At 41.9% G+C, this 25,199-nt stretch overlaps 1 protein-coding gene across 11 annotated transcripts in view; it reads right to left on the bottom strand.

The window, feature by feature from the left end:
• Window positions 1–7,858: 7,858 nt before the first annotated feature.
• The window catches only part of Slc8a1 (solute carrier family 8 member A1), a 354,337-nt gene continuing 336,996 nt past the window's right edge, over window positions 7,859–25,199 (bottom strand). For all 11 annotated transcript variants that reach the window (XM_051162630.1, XM_051162869.1, XM_051162794.1 and 8 more), the window contains one exon: window positions 7,859–8,525. In XM_051162630.1, the coding sequence (XP_051018587.1) occupies window positions 8,149–8,525 (377 nt within the window). In that variant the 3' untranslated portion in view covers window positions 7,859–8,148. The remainder of the gene's footprint in view (window positions 8,526–25,199) is intronic.

Raw genomic sequence — 25,199 nt, 5'->3', positions numbered from 1 at the left:
GTGGAAACTCTGAAGAAGTATGAATGGATCTTAAGTAGTAATAAAGCAATCCTTATCATCATTTTACTAATGAGATGACCACAGGCATTGGAGTTCCTACAAGACAGTGATGGCAGCAGGAAGCCTGTTTGAAGAGTTTTGGACAGAAGCTTCAAGACAAACGTTTTTGAGACCCTGATGATAACGTTGTAAGTGAATTCCAAAGGCTTTGCCCCCGTTTCAACTACATCCCTTGACTTGACCCGAGAGGACCGCTTGGAGAAGCCTCATGGGCTGGCTGGGGTAATTTTCTTGGTTGTAGGATTTTGGAGTTAAGACAATTGACATGTATGAAAGTTGGGGGCTGGCTCTGCTGTGAGTGTCTAACCTTAACTAGATCTTGGGAAAGATCTGAAGACTGGGTGGCAGGTGATGAAACATCAGCAGACAGATTGAGTGAGATCCCTGTTTTCTCCCAGCTTGCCAAAACACTTTTCTAGAAAACACTAACTAGCACATGGTTGCCTTCCTGCTTGGTACCATCTCTTGAGGGGAGATGCAAGATCTCATCCAGAAGTTGACCTTGACCAGAATCTTTTTGCCACCAGGAGCTGTTTTCAACACTCACTCTCAAAGGCAGAAGGAACCAAATCAATCCTAAAGATGCCCTATCTGAAATACCTGGCAAATAAAAGGAGTCTTCTTTTAAGAAGGATACCTGTTATTCCAAACAGTTCCCAAACAACTTGAACTGTGCATCTTTACCTGAAGAATAAGACTCCTTCTTGGCACTTTGTTGCACTTATGAAAGACATGACATGAAAGAAATTAAAATGACATGAATTTCTTGGAAATATACATAATCCAGTTCATGTTCATCAACAAGTAGAATTTATTCTAATTTTAATGTTTATATCCCTATGGTGATATGGAAGAAATAGGGTAGAGGAAAGCCAATATTGAAACAATGTCCAATTCCAAGAAAAAAGACTCTTGCAACTAGTAATACAACTTTTCTGAAGTTCTTATCTCACTATTAAAATGCAAACCTTTGGTAGAAAAAAAAAGACTAGTAACAGCACTCATATCACTATACCCTATAAGGCTGGTTCGTCAAAAACATCTACCATTGGTAGATCTTTCTGGACTACATGTTATGGGGGGTAGACTCAAGTCCATTATACCATTCCATGAATTGATCCAACATTATAATTAGTTCTGAAATGTTAGCAACAGTATTAAAATGGAGTCATCTTCTAAAAAGTGAAAGTATTAAGTTACCAAGTTAAGTAATTTAAAAGCATTATACATTTAAAAGTGGAAGGAAATTATTGAAAATATTTTTATGAGACATCTGCACAGCTCTAATGTATTCCATAAAATAATTCGATAGCTTGGAAAGTATGCCAAAAACATACTTTTCTTTGGTTGTCCAAGCCAAAAACTATATATGACCAGCTTTGATTTTAATGTCAAACTTGAGAATGAGTAGAAATTATACGGTTGTCCCAGAAGAATGAAGATCTTCCTTACTTAAAGATAACGACTTTCAAATGCCTTAAACAAGGGTAATATGTGATGAAATCTTACTTAACACATTTTCTTTGTGCCAAATTATTTCATTTAAAAATATAAGATTGTCAATGGTGTAGATAATTCCCACCCACATCACTATCATAGCCATACAAACTTGATTCTCTGAGCATTATTACAATGCAGTGTAAAAACCTCCCAAGATTTTTCTTTCTGATATTTTTCAAGTCTAATGTTTGCGTGAAATGAATTTAGAAATGTATGAAAAGATTCAAAGGGAGTATAAGTCTTCACAAAAGTAACCATTAAGATCACATAATTTTTACCATGGATATTTATACTATCTAATTTATTTCTTAGATGAACTACTTTTGTGAAGCAATGATGTATTTGGTTTAATTTAATATGTAAGAAGAGCTCTTTGACTTGGAAAGAAAACTCAAGATTATGATCTTCACCATAGAGGGTGGAGCACTGCAGATTAAGAATCACACTTTTAGAAAGGATTTCCTTCTTGCAGAATTGATCTCCTCCATTAAATGTCTGCAAGAGAGTCTAAGAAAAGGTTCTATAAACTATAAGCTCATTGGCAAGGAGTTCCAGTAGAGAGGGCTACATAACTGTCCTAATAAGTGAACCTTCCCTTCCTCCCATATATTTTTAGATTTGGCCTGGCATATCTGCCTTTGTTCCACAGGAATTATTAGGGTCGGGCTTTGTGAATTAGCTATCAAAACTGAGTCAGCAGCCCTAAAGTTTTCTCATTTCTTTGTTAGTGTACTTGGCCATTAATGTGAATTTTCCTACCCATTACATATCTGAAACACAGTAACCAGCAAAGCACATGACCCACTCAAAGCTCTTAGAATCATATGTGTTATTCTATGTTTATATATGACAGCTTCAGAGAAATCATCATGGGGTTTAGGGACATATGGGCTGTTCCTTTTCACTCACTATTCATAAAATAGGCTGGGGAATGCACACTGGTGCAAGATACATATGGTCCCAAGGGACACAAAAATCAATAAATTAGCATGTAACTCTAGGGTACCACATACCCCAAGAGTTTGTAGCGATAACATACTATATTCTAAGGTCTGTTGTCTTTGTGAAAAGTCATCACATTTGATTTTTCTATAACAAGTTTGCTCCCAGAAGAAAAATCACCAAGCAATTCCTTGGAGCGTGGGCTTTGCCCTATTGCTGAGAGATAATACCAGTCGCACCACAAAGTCTACTGAATGGACTGAGAATGACAGAGTTGGGAAATAGGCTACGCAGTCACGTTCTTTTCTAAAAGTGACTACATAAATAATAAGTAATGATCTACAAATCCATCTACTTAAATTCCCCTTGAGGGAAAAAAATCAGAGAACATTTGACAAAACTGAAAATTTGGAGATTCTCTGAGTGCGCCGTCCATTTGGACATCTTGGCAGGCCGAGGAAAAGTGACAGCAAGCTGGATACTTACCATTTCCTGTGGACTGGGAAGTGAAAGCACTGTCTTAGGAATTCTACCTCTCAGTGGCTGGCCCTTCTTCAGGAAGGACATTTTCTGAACTGCGCGACTGTTCTAGATGGTCTGGTTAAGTGTTAAAAATGAAACACCAAACTGTTTCAGTTGTATTTCTTTCCCATGGTTTCCTTGGAGGTGTAGAACTATCAGCAGTATTCAACCTCAGCTTTTGAAATGGGCCATGGTGTGTGAAAACAGTGGCTATGGTGATAATAGTGTTTGAAAAGAATAGCAACCCCTGGGCTGGAGAGATGGCTCAGTGGTTAAGAGCACTGACTGCTCTTCCAGAAGTCCTGAGTTCAAATCCCAGCAACCACATGGTGGCTCACAACCATCTGTAATGTGATATGGAGCCCTCTTCTGGCCTGCAGGACTACATGCAGACAGAGCACTGTATACATAACAATAAATAAATAAATAAATCTAAAAAAAAAAAAAATAGCAACCCCCACCCCAGTCCATTACAAAAAAATCTGTAGGGGTCATGAGTACAAGTCAATGAATCTATTCACAAGAACACGTGTCTCCAACAAGATAAATGTGATTTTGCGTGTCTGTTCTGTTTGGTGTACTTCTTTACCAACTGACAGTCACATGTATCATTTCCTAGCTTTGTCAGTGGTTACTATGCCTAGGCCAAGAGATATGATTGTTATAACAAGTGCCAGATGTCACTTGAAAGTTAGGATGAACTATACATTGTCAGTGGTAGAATGGCCAAATGTCCCGAGCAGGACATGCTCAGGGTATGGCTGCCAACGGTCAGAAAAGGAAAATCAAAGTTGAGAGAGATCCCACATTTTCAACTCAGAAAAACTAAAAGAAATATTTATGAAGCTGATCTGCTTTAGAAAAGAGGAACCTCATCATCTCCCAGAGAAAATTCTCTAATATCTCCCACAAAGCTCTCAGATATGAGTTCTTTAATTTTATAGATTGAGACCAGGAATGGGAGAGCATACAGTTTCCAATGGAGGAAGTCCTGTGTGGACATGGCAGCGAAAACGATGCATTTCTATTTGCTTTGAGAAAACTTCTTTGGGAGAGGGTGCTCATCAGATGATAGCCACCTGTCCATCTCTGTCTGCAGGCTTGTTTCAAACAGCATATTTGTATGATAATCTTATGTTTGAAAAAAGACAAAAACATTTTCATTCACTTATACTACAGAAAGCAAGGCTCTCTGAAAATTTCAAGTTTGGAAATATTGAATTAGAATCTGAAAACAAATTAATGTTTGCTTCTACACACTCCAGAGTCAATCATCCAGAGACATTTGCTGAGGTCTAGTAAATGGTCCAGGATCCTATAGTACCCATCTTGCTCTTTATTCAAGAAGGAAACCCTGGCTGCTAATTTTATATGACATGGATATTCAGGAGACATGCCAATTCTTTGACTCAAGAATAGTGTTTAAATTGTACCTTATTATTTCCTTCACCCTTGAAAGTGCACCACACATGCCCATATGATGCTGTGATGAAAGATTCTGTGGGAAACTTTAGGATGCTATCTCTTTTCCCCACAATTCTTATTCTATCTCTGGTGTCACCTCTACCTGTGCATTTTTTGACTGTATAAGATATGAAAGTCAGTGACTTATACAATGCATAAATCCAGAAATGATAAACTGGAAGCAGGAGTTATGCTTGGAGTAAGAAGAACTGCAGTATGTGATACTAAATGAAACAATCCATTTGTCCCGTGGGAAGTAAGTATACTTCCAAAACCAATGTGATGGGCTACATGACTTAGTACAATGTGCTGGGTGCTAAAAGTTGCATGGCAAGTTTACGTTGTTGGATGCGGAAAGTGAGAAGACGTAGCTAAATTAAAAGGTGAGAAAAAAGCACACCCAATGCTTATCACGGCATCACAGGACAAACAAACATTCCCAGTCTACGCTCTGCTTTTGGGACATTTGAACATTGCATGACCAAAGGGCTGGCATTTGCGTATGCCTGAATTTTGTCTGTCTCCTTTCCCACGGAGAAGGGTACCGATTGCATAAGGATAACTTTTTGGTCTTTATTTCTTCAGAGCATGAAAACAAACAACCAAAAATGAAGGAGGTGACAATGAGGAGAGGAGACATTCCACAGTACAGAATATGCTGTGCCATTGGTGATGAAATCACAAACAATTAGAAACTTTATTTTTTTTTTCTGTGTCAATAATGTGTACCAATTTTAAGGAACAGCACTGTGAGTGCCTGTTCCCCTACAGCCGTGCACAATACACACAAAATAAAATAATCAAACAAATAAAATGAAATCATTTTACACATAATAATTAACAACCCTGAACACCCAGGATCATATTTTCCCTACAGCATGAAGACTGAAAAGGCAAACAAACCAAAAAGCTTGAACTTGAAACTGACCAAGAGCAACAATTTCTTGGGAAGTTCTCTGTGAAAATTCACCACGGAATTATTGACATTCCAAAGATGGCTTAAACAAACAAAACAAAGCAAACAGTGCAAAATCTTTCTAAGGTTTTAACCATGTATATCCTTTGACTATATTTACTTGGTATTTCTAGGCTAGCTTTTTACTTTTAAAATCTAAAATTAAGATTAGAAAAATCAAAACAGGATGGGTTAGAGTGTGTCCCACTGAGGAGGTCCCAGTCTCACTACTGTCAGTGGGTGGTGGCGTGTTGTTATGGAAAAGTACTATTGCCACGTAGATAAAAACAGGTTAACTGGGTCTTCTCAGTGATTTCAGTCACCACCATGATTACCCTGCTTGGTCTAAATTACGAAGGTGAACATACCTGCAAGTTGGCCAAGGCTATAAAGAGCACTTTTCCAAAGCTAAACATTACATTCTTTTAGGAAAAAAAAAAAAAAAAACCATGAGCATTTGGTCAGCTGCTTTTGTTGTGCAATGTTAATGTGATTGTGGTAAAAAGTCATAATTATTTTTCTCTTGTAAGATACAACTGTCTCAGTATGGTTGTGTCCACTCTTTCTCTTTGAATAGGAAGCCCATTCACTACCTTGGTCACTGTTCAGCTCCCAGGTCATAGAACATCACCTGGCCTATTGAATGGGCCAAAAGTATCTAACTAGTCGCTCAGTCACTAAATTTTTATTAAACAATGGACAGCTATGATTGCTGAGTGGGAGAAGAGAAAGGACATCTCAGCAACACTTACTTCTTAAGTATCTTTGCATCAATGCAGAGGGCCAGGGAAGTCTCAGAGAGGTCTCTGAGAGGTGGGCAAAGCCATTCCACTCCCCGCCATTAGTAGAATCATTACTTTTGGAATGTTGAGTTTGTCTTTGCTCTTTGGTAGTTTTGAATAGAAAGAGCCATTCCTTTCAAAGGGTTTAAAAAAAAAAAACCTCCCCAAGTGTCATCTTCCTGGGAGGAGTCCCTTGAGTCATTTCTTCTTAGTCATATACACAGAGGACTTCTAAAGTCCCACTGGTCACTCTGGCTTCTTTTCCACTCAGCAGTTGCTAATGAATTCACAGAGTCTGGACTGAAAGGTGAATGAAACAGGGCTCAAAACAGCCGTCTACATAAAAAAATAAAGCAAACTAGCACTATCCTTCATCTGTGCCAGACAGAGCAGATGTGCAATAAATACTTTGGGGAAAAGGGTGTTGTGGAAACGGTGGCTCTAGAAGTCCAGGCACATCCAAAGTACCCACTTTTCTCCCCAGCCTTTCTCTTCGACCTACCTGAATTAATGGGTGATTCTTAGAGGCCTCTGATGTGCTCTGCATGGCTAATATTCCATGGAGATCTTTGTAGTTTGCCTGCTCTCCTCTCAATAATTTTAATCTCTCCTCACATAACAGTTATTGCTTCTTAGAAATGAGCGTGCAGGTTCATGAACAATAAGCCATTTTCTTCTTCTATCCCTATTAATATTCAAACTCAGTAACAACTCAAAAGTAACAACTCAGGTGAAAAGAAAATTCACTTATGTCTTCAATGTCCAATCAACGCCACTGAAGGGGAGGACGGTATTTGCTATGCTCTACTATATACAGATACTCTTGTTTTATTTGTTTTTCATCCATGCACTGTGTAATGGAGATCACAACAACATTCCCAAACAGGCACAGGAAGGAGGGCAAAATGTTCAGTCATGACTGGAACAGGATTGTGCAAGCCATGGATGCCACTGAAAATTAAACTGATGAAAAAATCCCAGGCACAGCCATGTGGGGCCTGGACACATATGATGACCAAAATGATAGACTTTTTTTTTTGGATGAGGTTAATCTTCCTGCTTGCAAGGGGGTTGGGTGGTGGGCCTGGGATGGGATACTTGGGGGAATTATCTGGGCTGGAAGGAATAAGGGCCTTGCTAATTACAGTCCAGAGCTAAAGAGAGAAGGGATGAAGAGTTCTGCGCATTCCTGGGAATCTAGGCACGTTACCCCTGTACCCGTTGAACAAGAGTGCCAGGTACCTTATCCTTAGACTACATTTAGAACCATTGCTTTTTCCTGGCTCGGATTTAACTCCCACTCTTCTCCCTAGAGGCAGTTCACCACTGTTCACATTCCGGAGGTGAGTGTAACATTTGGTAACACAGTGAAGACGTACTTCTTTCTTCTTCCACGTCCAGATCCTTCCTTAATCCAAAGTAATGCTTAAAGTGTTTGGAGGAGGTAACAAGAGAATCCTAATGATTTTAATATTGACTCCAAATCCATTCACCTTTGGGTGGCTCGCCCTTTCCCATAAAGAAAAGTAGGATCCTGGCCCTCCAAACAAAATAACGCAGAACCAAACTGGAAAACCAAAAGCCAACCATTGGCCCCCCCCTTCCCACCCCCACTGGAAACGAAACAGGAAAACAAATAAGAGTCTTAACCATTTATGAACTTGGAGAGAGTACAGCCCTTCTAGGCTGAGCTGCAAGATGGCCCTGCCTCCATGCCTTGTTCAACGCGATGATGCCCCGGGAGTGGGAGGTGATGGTTTCTGACTTCTGGCCTAGTACAGAGTATGTTCTTGAAGCTGGATTCCATCAGCAGGTTAAGTAAACATGACAAATGTCAGTTTCCTCTGTTCATTATACATAATTTTTATGTATATATATATGTATATATATATATATATAAATTTACTATATCTGATTGTTCCTTTAGAAGCCTTTTATGTGGCAGTAGGCCTCCAGAGAGGAGAAGAAAATGTACAAGAGCCACAGGAGCACAAACAGGCAGGATGTGAGGAGCTTGGCAGTCCGGGGCCCACCCAGCTCACCTCCTATTTCTGGCCTCCGCCGATACAGCAGCACCCCCACGTTGATGAAAGCAAAAATGGTGAAGAGAGTGACAGAGAAAGCTAGTGTGCCAGGGGACACTTTGAACTGTTCCCCGTTGGCCGCATGGTAGATGGCAGCAATGGACCAGGCCACGCCGATTCCCAGGAAGACATTCACAGCGTTGCTTCCAGTGACGTTGCCTATGGATGCATCTGCATACTGGTCCTGGGTGGCTGCTACTTTGCTGGCAAATGTGTCTGCAGAGAAAGAAGAAAAAAGGTCACAACACTACGTTAACCTTGTATGCATGCCCATGGGGTTCCAGGAGCTTCCACTGTGTAGTCTAGACTCATGACCACAGTAGACTTTTCGGTCTGTTTGAATCAGTCTTATGGTCAAAGAAAAAGAACACAGATATCAGGAGTCAAGGGGTTGGTGCTGCCTATGTTACTGACAGAGAAAGTCATATGAGTCAAGTTCTTTATCCATAGATATTGTAGTTGTTTATCTACTGGGCTTGCATGGCAGCTCTTTTTCATAAGTAGTTACAGCCCAAGTTATATCAAAATCCAACAGGCGCCTTCAAAAGACTGACTATTACAAGGCTCTGTCAAGCTGTTCTTCTCAGTCCTAATCCCTGGGGCCCAGAAATCTATTTTCACAGAATCCCAAAAGATTTCTAGGTCACTACATGTTGAAAATGGTCGCTGGACGGTCTTACTAAAATGCTGTGTCAGCAGCTCACGCCTACAGATGAGGGAGCAAGCGTAAGATGTCAGGAGAGCATTCTAAAGATCAGGGAGCAAGTCAATACTGCAAGTTAAAAGACACAGCCTGTAATCATAGCTGACATTTGCCTAGAGCCTTGAGAATAGGGACGTAGGTTCGCCTGTATGACAGTATTATTGTGATAATAATAGGAGGTGATGAAACGAGGCCCAAGAAAGATAAACAGCAGGTGGCACGTCACGAAGCAAAGAGCAAATGATGGTGGATCTGGGCCTTCTGGCTCCTGCCTTCAAGACTCACACTTGTTTACTATATCGTTTTTCCCAACATCACATTGCCATGGATGCCAGAGATATCCTCCAAGCTCTCTGTTTGCTGGCACTCTTCACTATGTTGTGTTTTCCAAGGTAGAAATGGCATGGCTTACTAAGGGGCAGGTTTTTGGACAGCAATAGCTTTACTTCTCCATGAGAAGAATACAGAGATTTCTGATCCTCTTTCACTGGGAATTCTGTGACCCTGGGCCTCAATTCTTCCTCTGTGGAATGGGGTACTGATATCCATGCAGGCTTGCTATTTATAAGATAGAATAGAATATGGAAAGTGTTGTTTACACTCCTTGGTCAGGGCAGGTAGCTTTTTGTTGTTTTGTAGAGGCTATAAAAAAAAAAAATAGAGCAATCTAAGTTGGTTTACAAGCTGGGATCGGTTGCACTACGGCTTTTCTTGAGAATCACAAAGATACCCGGTTTCTGGCCTCTGTGATGCCCAGTTCCTGACATGGAGGGCTGGTGAGAGGGCTCAGTGGGTAAAGGAGCTTGCTGGGTAAGCCTCTTGTCCTGAGTGCAATCTCTGGAACCTAAATGTGTTAAAAACAAAACAAAACAAAACAAAAACTTGCCAAAGGTGTTCTCAACTGCCACACCTGTTCCATGGCATGCACACACCTCCCTACATACTCACCCCCCCACACACATGCACTTACCCACACTCATATCCACTCCCTCACACACACACTATCACACACACACACACACACACACACACACACACACACACACACACACTAATTCACATACACACTCTCTCACACAGAGCTGTTTTAGTAGTTTTAGTTTTATATAGCACCCTGTGCAAAGTGCTCATAACACGTCTTGATAATAGCTACAGTGAATCTAGCTCTGCAGTCTTGCTGATGGTGAGTTTTATAGGACTACCAGCTCCTGGGCTTCATGGGTGCCCTGCATGCTCTGGCAATCAGGTAGGCATGTAATACTTAAATCAACTTCTTCTTCCTTCTGCTCCTATCCGGTGGCTAACATCCTTATGAATGAAATCCCATGGGGACAGAAGGAAAAACATGTGCTTTCATATCACCCCTGCTTTGTAATGAGGAAGAGGGCTGTTTAGGTTGACCAGGGCTTATGATTCGCTTTCTCACTGGGAGCAGCTCAGCCCTGAGGGTCACTGTCACTGATTGTGGTCACTGTCTGCAATGGATGGCAGATTTTGTGCCTCTTGTGAAATTAAGAAGATGAAGAAAAGCACTACACACTCCGTGTAACATACAGAGGTTATGTGCATATTCTTACTTAACAATTTCAAGGTCGTATAGCCAGATGGAATTATTCCATTTTTGTTATTTTGCCATGTCCAACATCGCTATCTTATGCCTCTTGGCGAGAGTCCTAGACAGAAGACAGTTTTTATGCCAACATGATTTAGGGGCCCATTTTCACACCACATTGCCCATGGTTACCAGTCACTCTGTTCCTCCCACCCAGAAAGTCTGAAGCGGGTTCTCACCAAAGAGCTTTCTCTGTATCAGGGAGAAGAAGTCCGAGGAGGAGGTACAGACAGCCTTCTAATCTGCCTCCTGGATTTGCTCTGCCTTCTGTATTCCTCATCACACATGGCTGCCCAATCAGGAGCCCCAGAGACATGTGAATAAGGAAAGCCAGACACATCCTAGTGGCCTCTGCATTATGTTCCTAAGAGTTATTGGAGCTGCTGATGCTGAATCAGCCTGAAAAAAAAAGTTTTTGTGCTTCCCTTCCCCGAGGACAGCCAGTGCAGTGGAACAAAGAGATAAGAAAGCAGGAGCCCACGGTGGGAGAAAGCAGCTGAGGGGACGGCCACTACTGGGGACTCCTTGAGCCTTGTTCTGATCAGAGATAACTGCCATCACTGTCTGGTGGTGACAGGTGGCTAACAAAGTGAGGCAGGCAGGCTCAGAAGGAGGAGAGACGCTCTCCTTCTGACGCAGGGGCAGGTTACAAACCGGCCCTCCTCCCCTATGACATTGCTCCAGGGTCCTATCCCCACTCTGCAGATGATTGTCATCTGTCCGCGCATGGGAAAGGAACACAGTGAAAGATTCATATATCCAGAGTCTGATCACCCAAGCTGGTCCTGTTTGCTGGACTTGAGAGCATATCAGGTCTATGGCAATTTTTATTATTGGTATTTTCAATAGCCTGTTTATGTGAACGTTGTGTTCCAATTTGTAACTACAGATTTTGATTTCAAATATTTTTCTCTGGAGTCCTGACAATTAGGAGCCAAAATTAACAAGTTGCCACATACATAAAACATGTTCTGGGCCACTTTGACTCTGATAGGTTTCATTTACCTGGGTTATTCACAAGCGTTTTGTCTACTTTTATTTTCAATTCAAGAGCTATGTAAAAACATTGAAGGAAAGCATGCAAATCTAAACCATTAACTATGACTGTGATAGCCATAGCTTAGCTTTCCAAATGCAGTACACCGGGGTTTCCCCAAATCACCTTCTATTGCTCTGCTGTTCTGTACACAGAACAACGTCTCACACACCATATGTTAGAAGGTGATAAACTCTACCTTGAGTTATGAGCCTATAACTTGACTGTTGTTGAACAAAGCAGATGCTGATTAGTAGATCCAACAAACAGCTGCCTTGGCTATGGAAGGGAGGCACACATGTTGAAAAGTTGGCTTAGTAAGCACAGAGATAAAGGAATCGGATTTCCAATGTGATTCACATACATTTAGACACCTCATACATCATACATACATATATACATACATATATATATATATACATATGACTATGGCGTACATCTCCTTTTATGCTTGCATATCCCCAGGTGACTTCTCATGCCTTAACTTCTACTCCTGAACTTTCATTAGTTGTACGCTAGCTGTAAAGTCTGCACCATTTAATGCTATCTTCTTAGTCTGTATGGCTATAAATCAGGCAGAGGGAATGACTCCAGGAGTTAAACCACACATCAGAAAGCTATGCTGTAACTGTTCTCTGCAGACCTGTTTATAGCTCGCTTTATGCAACCTTGGCCAAGACATCAGGTCAGCATACAAGAATAACCCCCTGGTTTCCTCCACGGCTTTTACTATTTTTTTCTTGAACTGGATCCCTTCAACTTTATAGCTACTTGAACATTTCTGCTGGATATGGCCATCCGTACAGTGCCACAGGAGGGACTCAGATTTTTCTGTTATAAATCAGACTTTTCATCTTGCTCTCTACCTTCTGGGGACAACTGCCCAGCTCCAGTGTGATTTGTACTTAGGAGTGATTTTTCTGGAGCACAGTCTCATGGTGGCGATATGGTTACCTCTCCTTCAGCAATACAGACTACAGATGACCTAAGATGTGGTCCGCTATGGATAGATAGAAGCCCAGCAGGGAGATAGTCTTGCAAATATCTGAAGGATCCTTTGAAAGGCATCCCATCCTTACGGTGCCAGTTTCCTCATCTAAATTGAAGACTAGAAGATCTACAAAACATACCCCAACACTGTTGTTTGAGTGGTCCACCCAATATGTCAAAAGGTTAAATTTGCTGTTGGTTTTTTTCTGTTTTCTGTTTCTGTAGAAGTTTGGATTTCAGCATTTTTCTTCATTAAAAGTGCAATGATTCCAGGAGGAAAGATTTTTCAGAACTAAAGGTATTGCACTGACGAAGCTGTGTTAGTATTGGTGAGATTGAGCCACACAGCACAGCCTTTTCTCTTTTAACGCTGGTGAAATGATTACTTCCCACCTACATGAGGGAAGCTACCCTCTAAGTGGACTAGAGGAAACTCTGCCTCAAAGGCTATGCTTAATTTTAATAATGTTTGCATAGTGTTATAATGAGATAGTATGTGGAAACTGTTGCTTAATCTTTGCTTACAAAAATGTGTGTTTGGGGTCCACTCTAGACTGACTTACTCCAACTCTATAGGAAAAGGATTTAGAAATACACCTTTTAATAAGTGTCTCCTAATTATCAAGGCTAGGAGTTAGGCACTGCAGTTCAAAGATCCCAAAGCCAGAGGAACATCTGCTAGTGTCCATAGCGTGGGGCCCTGTTGGGAAGAGTGGGTGCTGGTGTTCCAGGGAATCAGCCAGTCAGGTGAGAAGCATCTGGTTTCTCTTGGAACCATTGATGCCCCAGATATGATGGTCATTTTACTCATAAAACTACTTGGGTGGTCTTAGCGGAGGTGCTGGGGCTGCCTAACTCTAATCTTCTCACTCTGAGTTATGCTTCGTGCTTAGTTTTTAAACACCATTTATGTACACAAAGCCAGAGGAGGAAGGAAAAGGAGTGATCGTCCTAAATTAACTAGACTCCTCTTTTTATGAAAGAAAAGGTAAATGTGTATCTTCCTTGTACTGTCTGGAGGGAAATGGGTCATCATGACCAGTATCCAATGAGCACTTCATATTGCTAGCTATTTCTACAACATAACAAAGCCAGAGACTCTGTGTGCGTAGGGGAACCATACTTCACGCTGGTGGCTCTAAACCTTTGGGGGCTGTAACGAGCACTCTTTGCAAAAGTCTGTTACTCACTTTACAACCTCGTGGTTTTCAATGTGATCATACAAAAATTATTCTTAAAAATCAAAGTGATTCTTCTTTTAAGAATTTCATAAGACCTGAGTCATTAAAGGTCATTAGAGATCTTCTGTTAACTTCCTTCATCTTCCAGATGGCTGTTGAAGCATTACATATGAGGGCTCCGCTGCTCTTTCCTCCCTTCATGCCCTCTGCCTCCCTCTCGGAATCCAGGCAGAAAAAATAACTTATTCGGGTGATAATTCTTCTATCACTAGCCAGACATAAACAGGATTTAGTCTTGAGTTAGTTGTAACCATTTCTATACCCGAGTAAATATGGGTAACTCCCCCCATCAGAGTGCTAGAAACCAGAGAATTACAACTGATTGATTAAGGATGAGTAAGGAAAGGAGTGCAAAAACCAAGTAAAAGTTAGATTGGAGAGGTGATGCGGACACTAAACATTTCTGCCTGTAAAAGCTGTCTTTAGAGAGATGGAAAGAGATACAGAGATAGTCACTAAGAACTCAAGAGGTTGCTTGCTGGCAGCAGCAAAGATCAGAGAGAGCCCCTGCTGCTTGTCACTCTCCCTCCCCGGGGCCCACATAATCAGCAGGATGACTTTGGAAAAAGAACAACTTGCTGGCCCTCTCTGACTCTCTGTTTAATTGTCTGGGGTGGGGCTGTAGCCCAGGACAGTTTTAAAGCTTTTACCAGAATTAGCCACTTCCCTGAAAGGAAGACACACACCTTCTGTAGGCTAAGTGGACAAGGCTTCCTATGGAATGGCTACGGCATCACCAGCAAAGAGACCCGCCTTTGCTATCAAATGGCAAATTATTTTCATTTTGATATGATCACTTGAACGTGAGCATTTTTCAAAGCACCCCTAGGATGAGGCCATTTCCTACCATATCACCAGCACCGTGCTAGAGGGTAAGGCCAAAGAAAGAAATTCTAATTCAAAGTGAGATAACAGGAGTTTATTTTTGAGGGACCACAGAGTAGAGAAGGGAAAGAGCATAAACAATTTAATCGCCTTCCCAAAGTGTACTTTGAGACATGTGCTCGGCTGAAAATCCTCCAAGCACCATACTCAAACAAGGTAGTTTTTTTTTGTCAATGAAATGACAGGATCAGAGGCTCCCCCGCCTCAGGGGGAACTCCTAGGTTCCTGACACATGGATAAAGCTTGGTAAACATCCCTGGCTTTATTTATTTTTCTTGCCTAATAAAATTCCTGACGGTTTTAAAGATTTTATTTTCATTTCTTTAATCATACGTGTGGAGGGAGGGGTAAGCATGCACAGAGCATAGCGCCTGCAAAGGCCGACGTGAGCCCTGAGGACATGAGCCGGAGTTGCAGGTGGCTGTAAGGCCTGGAGTGTGGGCGCTGGGATCTGAACTGTTTTTCTTTAAGACCGGTGAACACTCTTAATGACTGGGCCACCTCTTCAGCTCCATCTTGACTTCTTTAAGCCACCCTGGGGCTTACTTGGAATTGCTTTTATTTATTTAAGTTTCTTGCTCACTCACTCCATCTTCTCTTTGGTTCTAAAGGATCCCTAAACAAACTATTCTAGTAGGTAGAAAAGTAGCAATATTCATCTCTAGCTGTCTCTTGAGACTTTTGGGCAGGTCTGAAGCAAAGTGGAATATATGTGCGTGCATGTCTTGGTACCCTCACTCCGAGTCCCATTTGCTCATTGCAAGAAATAAAAGTGACTTATGTAAGTTACATGTTTGAAATTCCAGTGAGTGCCTGCTAAGTAAGGGGTGTGAGGTAGGCTGCTCTGAGAGAACTCCTTTTGTGCTTTGTAAACCTTATGGGCAGGCGGCTGACTGATGGCGACTCCTGCTCCTCATGGAGATAGTTACCAAATGGAGGCTAAGGTAGGTAGGTGCCTGACATGATCACCTACCTCAGTGTCTCTCTGTGGGTAACTGCTGTTGCTACTGAGGAGCACGGGTAGGTCCTGAGCATAGTGATCTGCATAATCCAATTCTGATAGCAAGAGGCCAAGCTGTGGAGAAAGACCTGGTTCCTGTTCTCATTTCCCATAAGCTGCCTGTGTTCATTCAGGATAATTAATCTCAAAGGCCTCTGAAACCTCATTCGTAAATAGGGTAGAATGTAAATGCTCCTTTATAGGGCTGCTACAGTGCTCTTACAAAGTAACATAAAAGGACCTTAGCCTGGTACCTGGAAGATGGTAGCTACAAAAAAAAAAAAGTATCTATTATAGCGTTTTCAGAAATTTTTGTTCCATCAATAGTAGAGATTATGGTGATGCTATTTCAATCTTTTATCACAGTTTCCTTGAAGGAGGTGGTTTGGGGTTAGTATACTTTTTGTAGGATGATGGGAGAGCGTGGCTCTGTCTGCCATGCCCAGAAAGGATGGTGACGATAGAGACAATAGTGAACGTTTATTGAGGCTTACCAGGTTAAACACAGCACATGGGTTCTCATTTAACATAAAACATCCCATGTGCACACTGTTGCTACTTTTATAGATGAGACAGATAAAACGTAAAGAATAAGGAATACGCTCATAGTTATATTACCAGTGGGAGGCAAGCCTAGGACTGAGCACAAATGAGCAGAGGCCTAGCTGGGGCCGGATTTCTTCCTCACTAGTCCTTGGGACAATGACAAAGACTAGATTATTAAATCTGAACTTGGACAAAGAGGTCAAAGCAAATACCAAGAACCTCTGTCTTGTTTGCCACCAACTGTAACAATGCAATGGTAAAAATGGCTTCACATGTGAAAGAAAACAAATCAAATAATTTTCTGTGGAAATACCAGCTTGGCTTCTTACGTGAAACAGTATATTGAAAAGGGCTGGAGCCAGGCTAAAGGGGGCTGCTGTCACGGAAGGCCCTCCACTCTCCTAGCATAGCAGTTCTTAACCTGTGGGTTACGACCCCTTTGTGGGATCCAATGACCCTTTCACAAGGGCCTAAGACCATCAGAAAACATAGAAATTTACATTACAATTCATAGCACTAGCAAAAGTACAGTTATGAAGTAGGAATGAAAAATTTTATGGTTGGAGTCACCACAAGGTGAGGAACTGTTTTAAAGGACTGCAGCACTAGAAAGGTTGAGAACCAGTGGACTAGGACATTTACGGAGTGGCAGCTGACATAGAAGCTATTGGCCAGTCCTAGGCTTTGGGCTTTTCTTGGGTTACATTGAAGTTGTCTCTCTCTACAATAGCCAAAACAGGACATGGGTAAACTTGTTTTTAAAATAGCACCGGGGGTTCTGATAATTCTATACTTGAAGTATGATTCTATCACTTTTATTATAAAAGTAAATAACACAGAATCTATGAGAGTGCAAATTCACTTTGAATTAATTTGGCAGCAGTTGGATGGTCTTGATTTTGAAAAGGGAAAAGCAGAGCAAATTTGGAGTTCAAACACATAGGAGGGCTAGTTGCTACCTCTTTATGCCAGCTGGTTTGTGATACAGAAACTCAGGACAAGAATCTGTATGAGAAACTATACCTTCAGGCACTCGCTCCACCCATCTCCAAAGCCCCCTTCTCACCTACTGGCTGTGAGACAACTTCCTGGTCAGCTCAGCTACTGTGACAAATGACCCCATGAATTTAGGCAGCAAGTTAAAGACACCATGTTCCTTTGTCCTGGGGATAATTATTTGGCACGGGTGGACCCTTCTGAATGGGTTGCTTCATCCATTAGAAGTCTGGATAAATGTAGGCATACTTAAAATAAGCAAATAGAGGCAGCAAGGCACAGAGGAGGCACAGGCCCTTATACCCAATCAGCTCCGCGTTGGGAGGGGCAGGTGACAGTCCCGATGGCTCTTCCAGAGGGGATGCTGAACAGTTCTGGTAATTTAAGTGTTTAGCTCCCCTCTTTATTGTGATTTGCCTGGGAACCACCCCCCCTCCAACGCTCATTCCCACACACGGAAAGGTAAGAACATATGCTGGTCGAGCACTTCTGCTTCTGACTTAGAAGTGGGAACAAAATTAGAAATAAATTTAGCAGGTGGATAAGTCTGTGTAAAGTCTTAGTTTATGCAGAGTTTTTAATGTTAGAGAAAACTTGGGGAAAACTGACTTGTCCAATATCTTCGATAAAATAAATTGCAACTTCATATAATATTTTAGAACTACTTAAATTATGACAGTATTCTAACTGTCCATGACACAGTACTATTATGTGACAAAGCAGGTCATTCGATATATGTAATATATGTAAATTTAGTCCATTTAAAAAATGTGAGTCAATAAGTCAGATATGCCAGTGTGCATATTTTTGTGGGTTTTCTTTAATTGTTACAAAAATTTAGAATATGAAAATACAAGAATGTTAATTGGTGGTGAGACTATTTTGTACAGCTTATTAATATCTTCTGCCTTATTTATAAAGGACATGTATTTTTTTTTTAATTAAAAGACTTGTAAGAAACATGTACATTAAAAATAGTCTTGGAAGTGATAAAGTTTATCTAGGCAGGAATGAGGGTTGGGTTTACATTTCTGGTCCTTTTTGGCTAGGCTAATGGTCAGAGTAAGATAGGTGGATGGAAAGTGTCATATGTACAACATACAAAATGCATGTGTTTAAAGGGTGTGAAGTATAAGGAGTGAGTAGCACAAGAGACCAAATGGGGGGCATCCTGGCCATCAGGGCCTAGCTTGGAGCACAAGTTCAGGGATGTGTCCAGGATAGGACAAGTCACAAGAAAGCAGATTCTTTTCTCTGTTTCTTTCTCTTGATAGGGTAAGCCTTATGATGTAGCCCTGGGCTGGTTTAAAGCTTGTAATGTAGCCCAGGAGATCCCTCGGTTTACTTCCATTCACAGAGATCTGCTTGCCTCGTCCCCTGCAGTCCTGGGAATCCAGGCATGGACCACCATGCTCAGCTAGGCAGCCTAAGCTTTACAAGAAACCTCACTAACAGAGAGAAGCAGCCCCTGTGTCTCTGATTCCTTCTGACTACCTGCTTCCTGTCTTCATCTTGTATCTTGCGTTACAGACAAATTATATTTTATTTACCAGCAGTATGTTTTATTGACTGCACTGCACAGAATTGCTCTGCATATTCACTTAACCTGACAAATACTTTTTACAGACTTGGTAAGAGATTGGTGCCTTTGAGATAGTTGAAGGAGAAACATAATGCCCCTATCTTTCAGCTTTCATACTTGCGATCTCTCTAGACATATAACCAGTCCCACAAACATCATATAGAGTGCCCAGGATATAGTGAGTTGGACACAACTGGATCTTTCCCAGTCATTCAAAACAACAGCCCTAGATACTTAATGCCTGCTGGCAAACATCTTCTCATTGTAACACGCTTGCCACTTTCAGAGCGCTTGCACAGCTCTTGTGTGTGGTTTGCTGGTGGGTGAAAAGCTACACTTAGTTCTACATTACCCCCAACCCCTAGGGAGGAAACAGTACCTTTCATCACCTTGCTAGATCATGGACCGTGCTTGGCACTGATAACCCTCTGTATTACCTAACTGCCAGAGCTTCTGTGGGTGTTAAAGTGATTAAGTTACACAAAATTACATTCTCTTCAATGAACCATTTTTTTAAACGTGTGCATCCATTTAAAATGTTATACACCCAGGAAACCATCATTAATAACTGATGCCTTAGTGGGATCATGTTTTTGATATTTTCAAGGCCAGAACTAGACTGAAATATTTAAAATAAATGGAGGCAGAGAGGGGAGGGAGGGAAACCCAGGGCATTGGGGAGAGCAGATGTGGCAGAAGTGAAACGCGAGTAGTAGCTGCCGGGAAGAGAGGAGAAGCATGAAATGATCAAAGGTACCATGTGAAATGGGAAGCCCAGAGAATGTTCTACATTTCCATAGCTTTAAAGACCAGCAGTGTAAGTCTGCAGGGGAGGGCTAAAGGCTTAAGTGCAAGTTGCCAACGATTAGTGGTCCAAGGAACTAACCTGCCCTATTAAATGTTGCTCTGCCTCCAAATAAAGGCTATTATCTGACATCATAGCTTCTCAACAGTTTCCATCTTTGTTACTAAGCTTCATACCCAGAAATGGAGTACAGGCTCCTTGGGATTCTCCACTTCCCTCTACTGTTCTCTTGTGAAACTGTGCCTAATACTTAGTGGACCCTTGCAAGATAGTTCTAGATGAGTGAAGGAAAGGGGTACAGAATGCTCCAAAGCTATGCCCTGCTTTTATGCCACTTCCTGCCTTTAAATGTCTTTGATAGAATGGTGTACCCATCTTTTGAATGCCTTTTTTTACTAGAGTAGAAGAAAGACAACTTGAGTTTTTGTATGCAAGATTGCCACATCATTTCACAGATCAGTTTAGGTTCCTAGTTATCTGTGGGCTTTGTCAGACAATCTTAGAGATTCTGCCACTTTATGCTAATTTTTTGGCACTAAAATCCCACCACAGACTCAGAACAACAATACTGGATTTTAGGGGACTCACTGATATCAATTTCCTTTGCACGGTTTTCTCTCTCCTGCCTAAAGGCTGGACTCAGGAAGCCCAGCACTTGGGGCAGGTAGCGCCTCCAGGGATGCCCAGAGCAGGGCTGTCGCAATTGCCTGCTCCCACCTAGCAGCTTTACCCCTCAGACCCACACTTGACAAACAAGCTACCTTTGGGGCTCTCTCTCTTTGCCATTTTCAGCCATCTGAAGCCTCAGCACACACAGACCCCTCAGAAGAAGGACATTTTCATGACCATTTTGTACATCTGTGGCTTTTTTGTTATTTTGTAAACACAGTTCAGGAATGACAGGCTATAATTAGTCCTCTGCTGAGTCTGGCTACAGACCCCACTGGGGATCATTTTTGTTATTATTACTTTGGATCTGCAGAGAGTCTTGCTGTTTGTCTTGGCCCATGATATTTTACTATGATAACCTAATAATAGCTTGCAGTTTATGAGGGACCATGCCCTCATAGCCCCCTGGGCTCCAGAATAGGAAAAAAAGAAAAACAAGCATGATGCAATTTTCTGACTGTAACCGATAGAGCTCAAATCAGCCATCTTCTTCTTCTTGTGATGACATATAGGATTTATATTTGCCAAGCTAAATAAAGGTTATCAAATATGGTCACTCACCATTTTAGCATCTTTGGGATCATGTGCTGGAAAAAAGTGTCCACACTGTGGAAGGCATTTTATGGATTTAATTTTTAGAATGGAGCAGAGTCTAAACAAGTAATATAAAGTTTATGTTCCATTCTTGAGAAGAGGTAGAACATAAGGTCTGTGTGCTGGTGAACAAAGATGGCATCCAGCTGGCACTGCACATGAATGCCAATCACCATGACTTTGCATTTATACCGTGTACTGTCCCAAATGGATACCAGCATTCTTTTATACCCACATGGAAGATTTACTGCTCAAATGCAGTGAGCATTGTCTTGGCCATCTTCTAAAATTACCAACAAGCTGCATTCATTCATTTGCTCACCCTGTGGTCATGAACTTACGCCTTCTTACAGCCCAATGCTGCTTCTTCTGAGTTTGAGAGCAGTGTGGCCTTCTCTGTGCAGGGCGAAATGTCCCGATGAAAAAGTCTTGGCCACTGTATTCTTTCCCTAATGGTTGTGATGGGTTTGTACTCATCAGAGGACAAAAAAGGGGTGATGCCATGCGGCCATGAGGCGAGTGAGAAGCTGGACTAATGACACTGGGCTCCTTAACATCGGTTATGACCAACAAACTGAAGTGGCCAACAACATCAGCACTTAATGTTAAACATGGAGGAGTAGCCTGTGATTCCTCAGGGTTGATTCTAAGTGTCATTGTGTAATTTTTTTTTTCTCCTAGGAAACGATAATGTATGAGTTGATAGTATTTCTGGGGAGAAGGGATTTGGATTGTTTTAAAGATGTCAAAACTTACAGATACACAAAGCAACCAAGACAAAAAAAAAAAAATACCCCACATAGAGTTGCAAGATGTCTGGTGAAAAGCACATTTAAACATCTATAAAAGTTTACAGCAAATTCCATCCTTGTGTGCTATAAGAGGAAGTGCAATTACAGTAAGATGAAGAACCCACATTTTTATATTAAAATGTCTTCAATGGTAACACAGAGAAGACAGAGCTACAGTCAGAAAATGTGCGAGGGATTTCTTGAGGCTGGAGGAAGAAGTCAAGATTATCTGTAAATGGCAAGAGATCTTATTGGGATTATTCAATGCTCTAAAACAGGAGTTTTTAGGGTAACAGTAGCATAACCTAGTGGATTTACTAGTCAGTCAGTATACGGTATTCTTCAAATGTGTGAATTTTATGGTTTGTAAGTAATGCCTCAGTAAGTGCTAAAAACGTATGAGTGGCTTGTATTTAAAAGAAGAGAAAATTGGTCTTTGATGTTTTTCATTATCTTATTTTCAAATGAGAAGAGGAAAATCAACAAAGCACTGCTACCAGCCATTTGTCAGAGGCCTGCACGCTTTTTAAAAAAATCTTTTTTGTTTGTTTGTTTTTTCGTGACATGGTTTCTCTGTGTAGTCTTGGCTGCCCTGGACTTGCTTTGTAGACTAGGCTGGCCTAGAACTCAGAGATCTGCCTGCCTCTGCCTCCTGAGTGCTGGGATTAAAGGCATCTGATACCATGCCTGGCCTCACTTTTTTTTTTTTTATCTTTATGGAGCTAAAGAGACTGATATCTTAATTCTGCATGATGCTTATTTCTTGTGAAATGTACCTAAGATGAAAAGCAGTGGGAATTTACATTCCATGGCAACATACAAGCATATTATTATTTCAAGTGTAAGAAGGCATGCACACATGGGTATGCACGTACATATCCATGCATGGCACCCCATTTCTACTGGTGTCTTTGCCCTGAATAGCAGAGGGTATTTAAGAAGTCTCAGATAAGATAGAATGGAGTATTTTTAGATCCTCTCTCTTACCCTGTGATTCTAACAAGGCTGAGTGAAACTGGCTGATGTATCTACTAGGGCACTGGAGTATCTCTGCTCTCTGGGCTGCCTACTGATAGTTGACATCATTGTTATCTTCCTGGTCACAACCCAGCCTTGAGTTCAATCCCAGGTGCTCATGCAGTCCTGAGAAAAATAAGTGAAGGGCTGCAACTGCCAGCAGTGCAACACAGACTCCTCCTCTGAGCAGAGAGAGCAAAACCTGCAAGAGGTTTTGAAATGGACCTCCCAGGTTCTTATTGTTTTATTATATTTTATTAATGTATTCATATTACATCTCAATGGTTATCCCATCCCTTGTATCCTCCCATTCCTCCCTCCCTCACGTTTTCCCCTTATTCCCCTCCCCTATGACTGACTGAGGGCGACCTCCTCCCCCTGTATCTGCTCATAGGGTATCAAGTCTCTTCTTGGTAGCCTGCTATCCTTCCTCTGAGTGCCACCAAGTTCTTTGCATCGTCTCTTTTGTGGAGTGTTTTACTTTAGACCCAAAAGCAGCTGCAGTGTCAGTTTCAGAACAGTTCTTGGGAAATCTGGTGTCCAGCCCTCTTTTGTTTCACTATCCTTATCAAGTTTTGCTCTTGAAGCTTCTTTCAACTCCAGTTACATCACGTGACTGCGAGCGACTGCCCTGGCCAGTACTGAGCACTTAGTCTATAGATGGCTCCTGGCTGTTGCGGGGTTAGGATAGGGTCTACAGGAAAGCCACTAAGTGACTAAGGCTGCCCAGAGATGCTTCTCTGATGCTGCCCTTGGGTGGCCTTGCCTCTAGCCTGACTGTGGGTCTGACAGTCCTGTTTTAGCACTTCTGACCTTTCTTGATAGTAAAGAAACCTGCAGTCTAATGTTAGAGTATCAGAAGAGAAAACCTTCCTGCCTGAGGCAGCCTCATGATGGAACTAGCATCAAAAGCACTGGGGACTGACTCTTGGTTCCTGTAGGCCATTTGGGATGGAAGAAGATATTTACCATTTACCTAGATATGCTTGCACACTGTAGAGTGCTCTCTGTGAATACTGTGGGCGTCTGACTTCAGGTACAATGTTCAGAAGCTGACGCTCATGAACGTGTAGTACAGTTGTGGGAAACAAAGGTGTTAGGGCTGTCCACGGACCAAAACTCCAGAATAACATATCGGGAGAGATAGACTAATAATTTATATAGCTCTCCACACTTTAATAGGTACATTTGGACTAAATACCTCGGGAGGACTACACTTTTTAACCAGCTGATTAAAATAGAAGAAGAGAGGAGATATAATGTTTCTTTTAGTGTCTACTATATGCTTTCCCTGGTGCCAGGTACTTTAAAGATAGGCGATTCTCACAGCAGCACCATTGTGAGAGAGATTTTCAATTCCCTCCCTGAAGATGTGTTCGTTAGCATGTGTGTGGGCTCACGTATGTACACATGCATCAAAAGCCTTCCTCAGTGGCTCTCCATCTTATTCATTGGGTCAGGGTCTCTCACCGAACACCAAGCTAGCCAGCCAGCTTGCTCCAGTGATCGTCCGTCTCTACATTCTGAATGCTGGAATTACAGATGGGCTGCCGGATCTGCCCAGCATCCCGTGGGCCCTGGGAATCCAAATTCCAACCTTATCCTCATGCTAGCAGGACAAGCAGTTTAACTGCTGGGCTATCTCCCTGTTCCAGAAAGACTTTTATCTTGTATGAGCCAGGCCAAGAAAGCAAGGCTTGCAGGTGTAGCACAAGGTGCCTCCACAGCATGCCATGTGGTAAGTGGGAGGGGTGGGTTGCTTTATACTCCGATCCACTTGACTTGACCACTCATGTTCTCTCTCTTATATCTCCTCAATGCATGTCTTTTTATATATTGACCACTAGACAGAAAAAAGGGTGTGGAGTCTTTCAGAAACTGAAGTCCGTGACCCATGACCCATGAGGTTGGCTGTGAGCTCCTTACCAGCAGCATCAGGTCTTTGTGGATGGGGTACAAGAAGAAGAGACTGAGCCAGTCTGATGCCCTGCTGTTCTCTTTGGAGCCATTCTTTTCAACATAGCTGGGTAGACTTTCCCACTGAGAAGTGCTTGCTTGGGTTGGGTGTTGTCTCGTTCACTTTTGACCCCATCTCTGTGGTTAAGTGAAGGCAGACTGACTTGTGTTTCTTGACAAATTCTTGGACAGAAGTTCACTCTCAGTCTCCCGAGGGTTGACTTCTCCAGTAACCAGTAATCTGTTGTCTGTTGGGAGAGCATCCTGAAGGTCCTCTGTCCAGGCTCCACCCACCCACACCAAGACAGCTGTGTGCTTCAGGGAGCTTGACCTAACTCCACCAAGTCTCAATGTTCCCATGCATTAGGCACATGTGTCTGTGGTGATGAGGAAAGTCTTGGCTTTGATTTATCATGAGCCAGCTCAGAGCTGAATATCGCTAAGAGTTTCCAGTAGACAAAGCTTTA

The sequence above is a fragment of the Acomys russatus genome, chromosome 1, assembly GCF_903995435.1.
Source record: "Acomys russatus chromosome 1, mAcoRus1.1, whole genome shotgun sequence".
Lineage (NCBI taxonomy): Eukaryota > Metazoa > Chordata > Mammalia > Rodentia > Muridae > Acomys > Acomys russatus.
The sequence above is the reverse complement of the archived record's forward strand: the minus strand, read 5'-3'. Positions and strand labels throughout refer to the sequence as shown.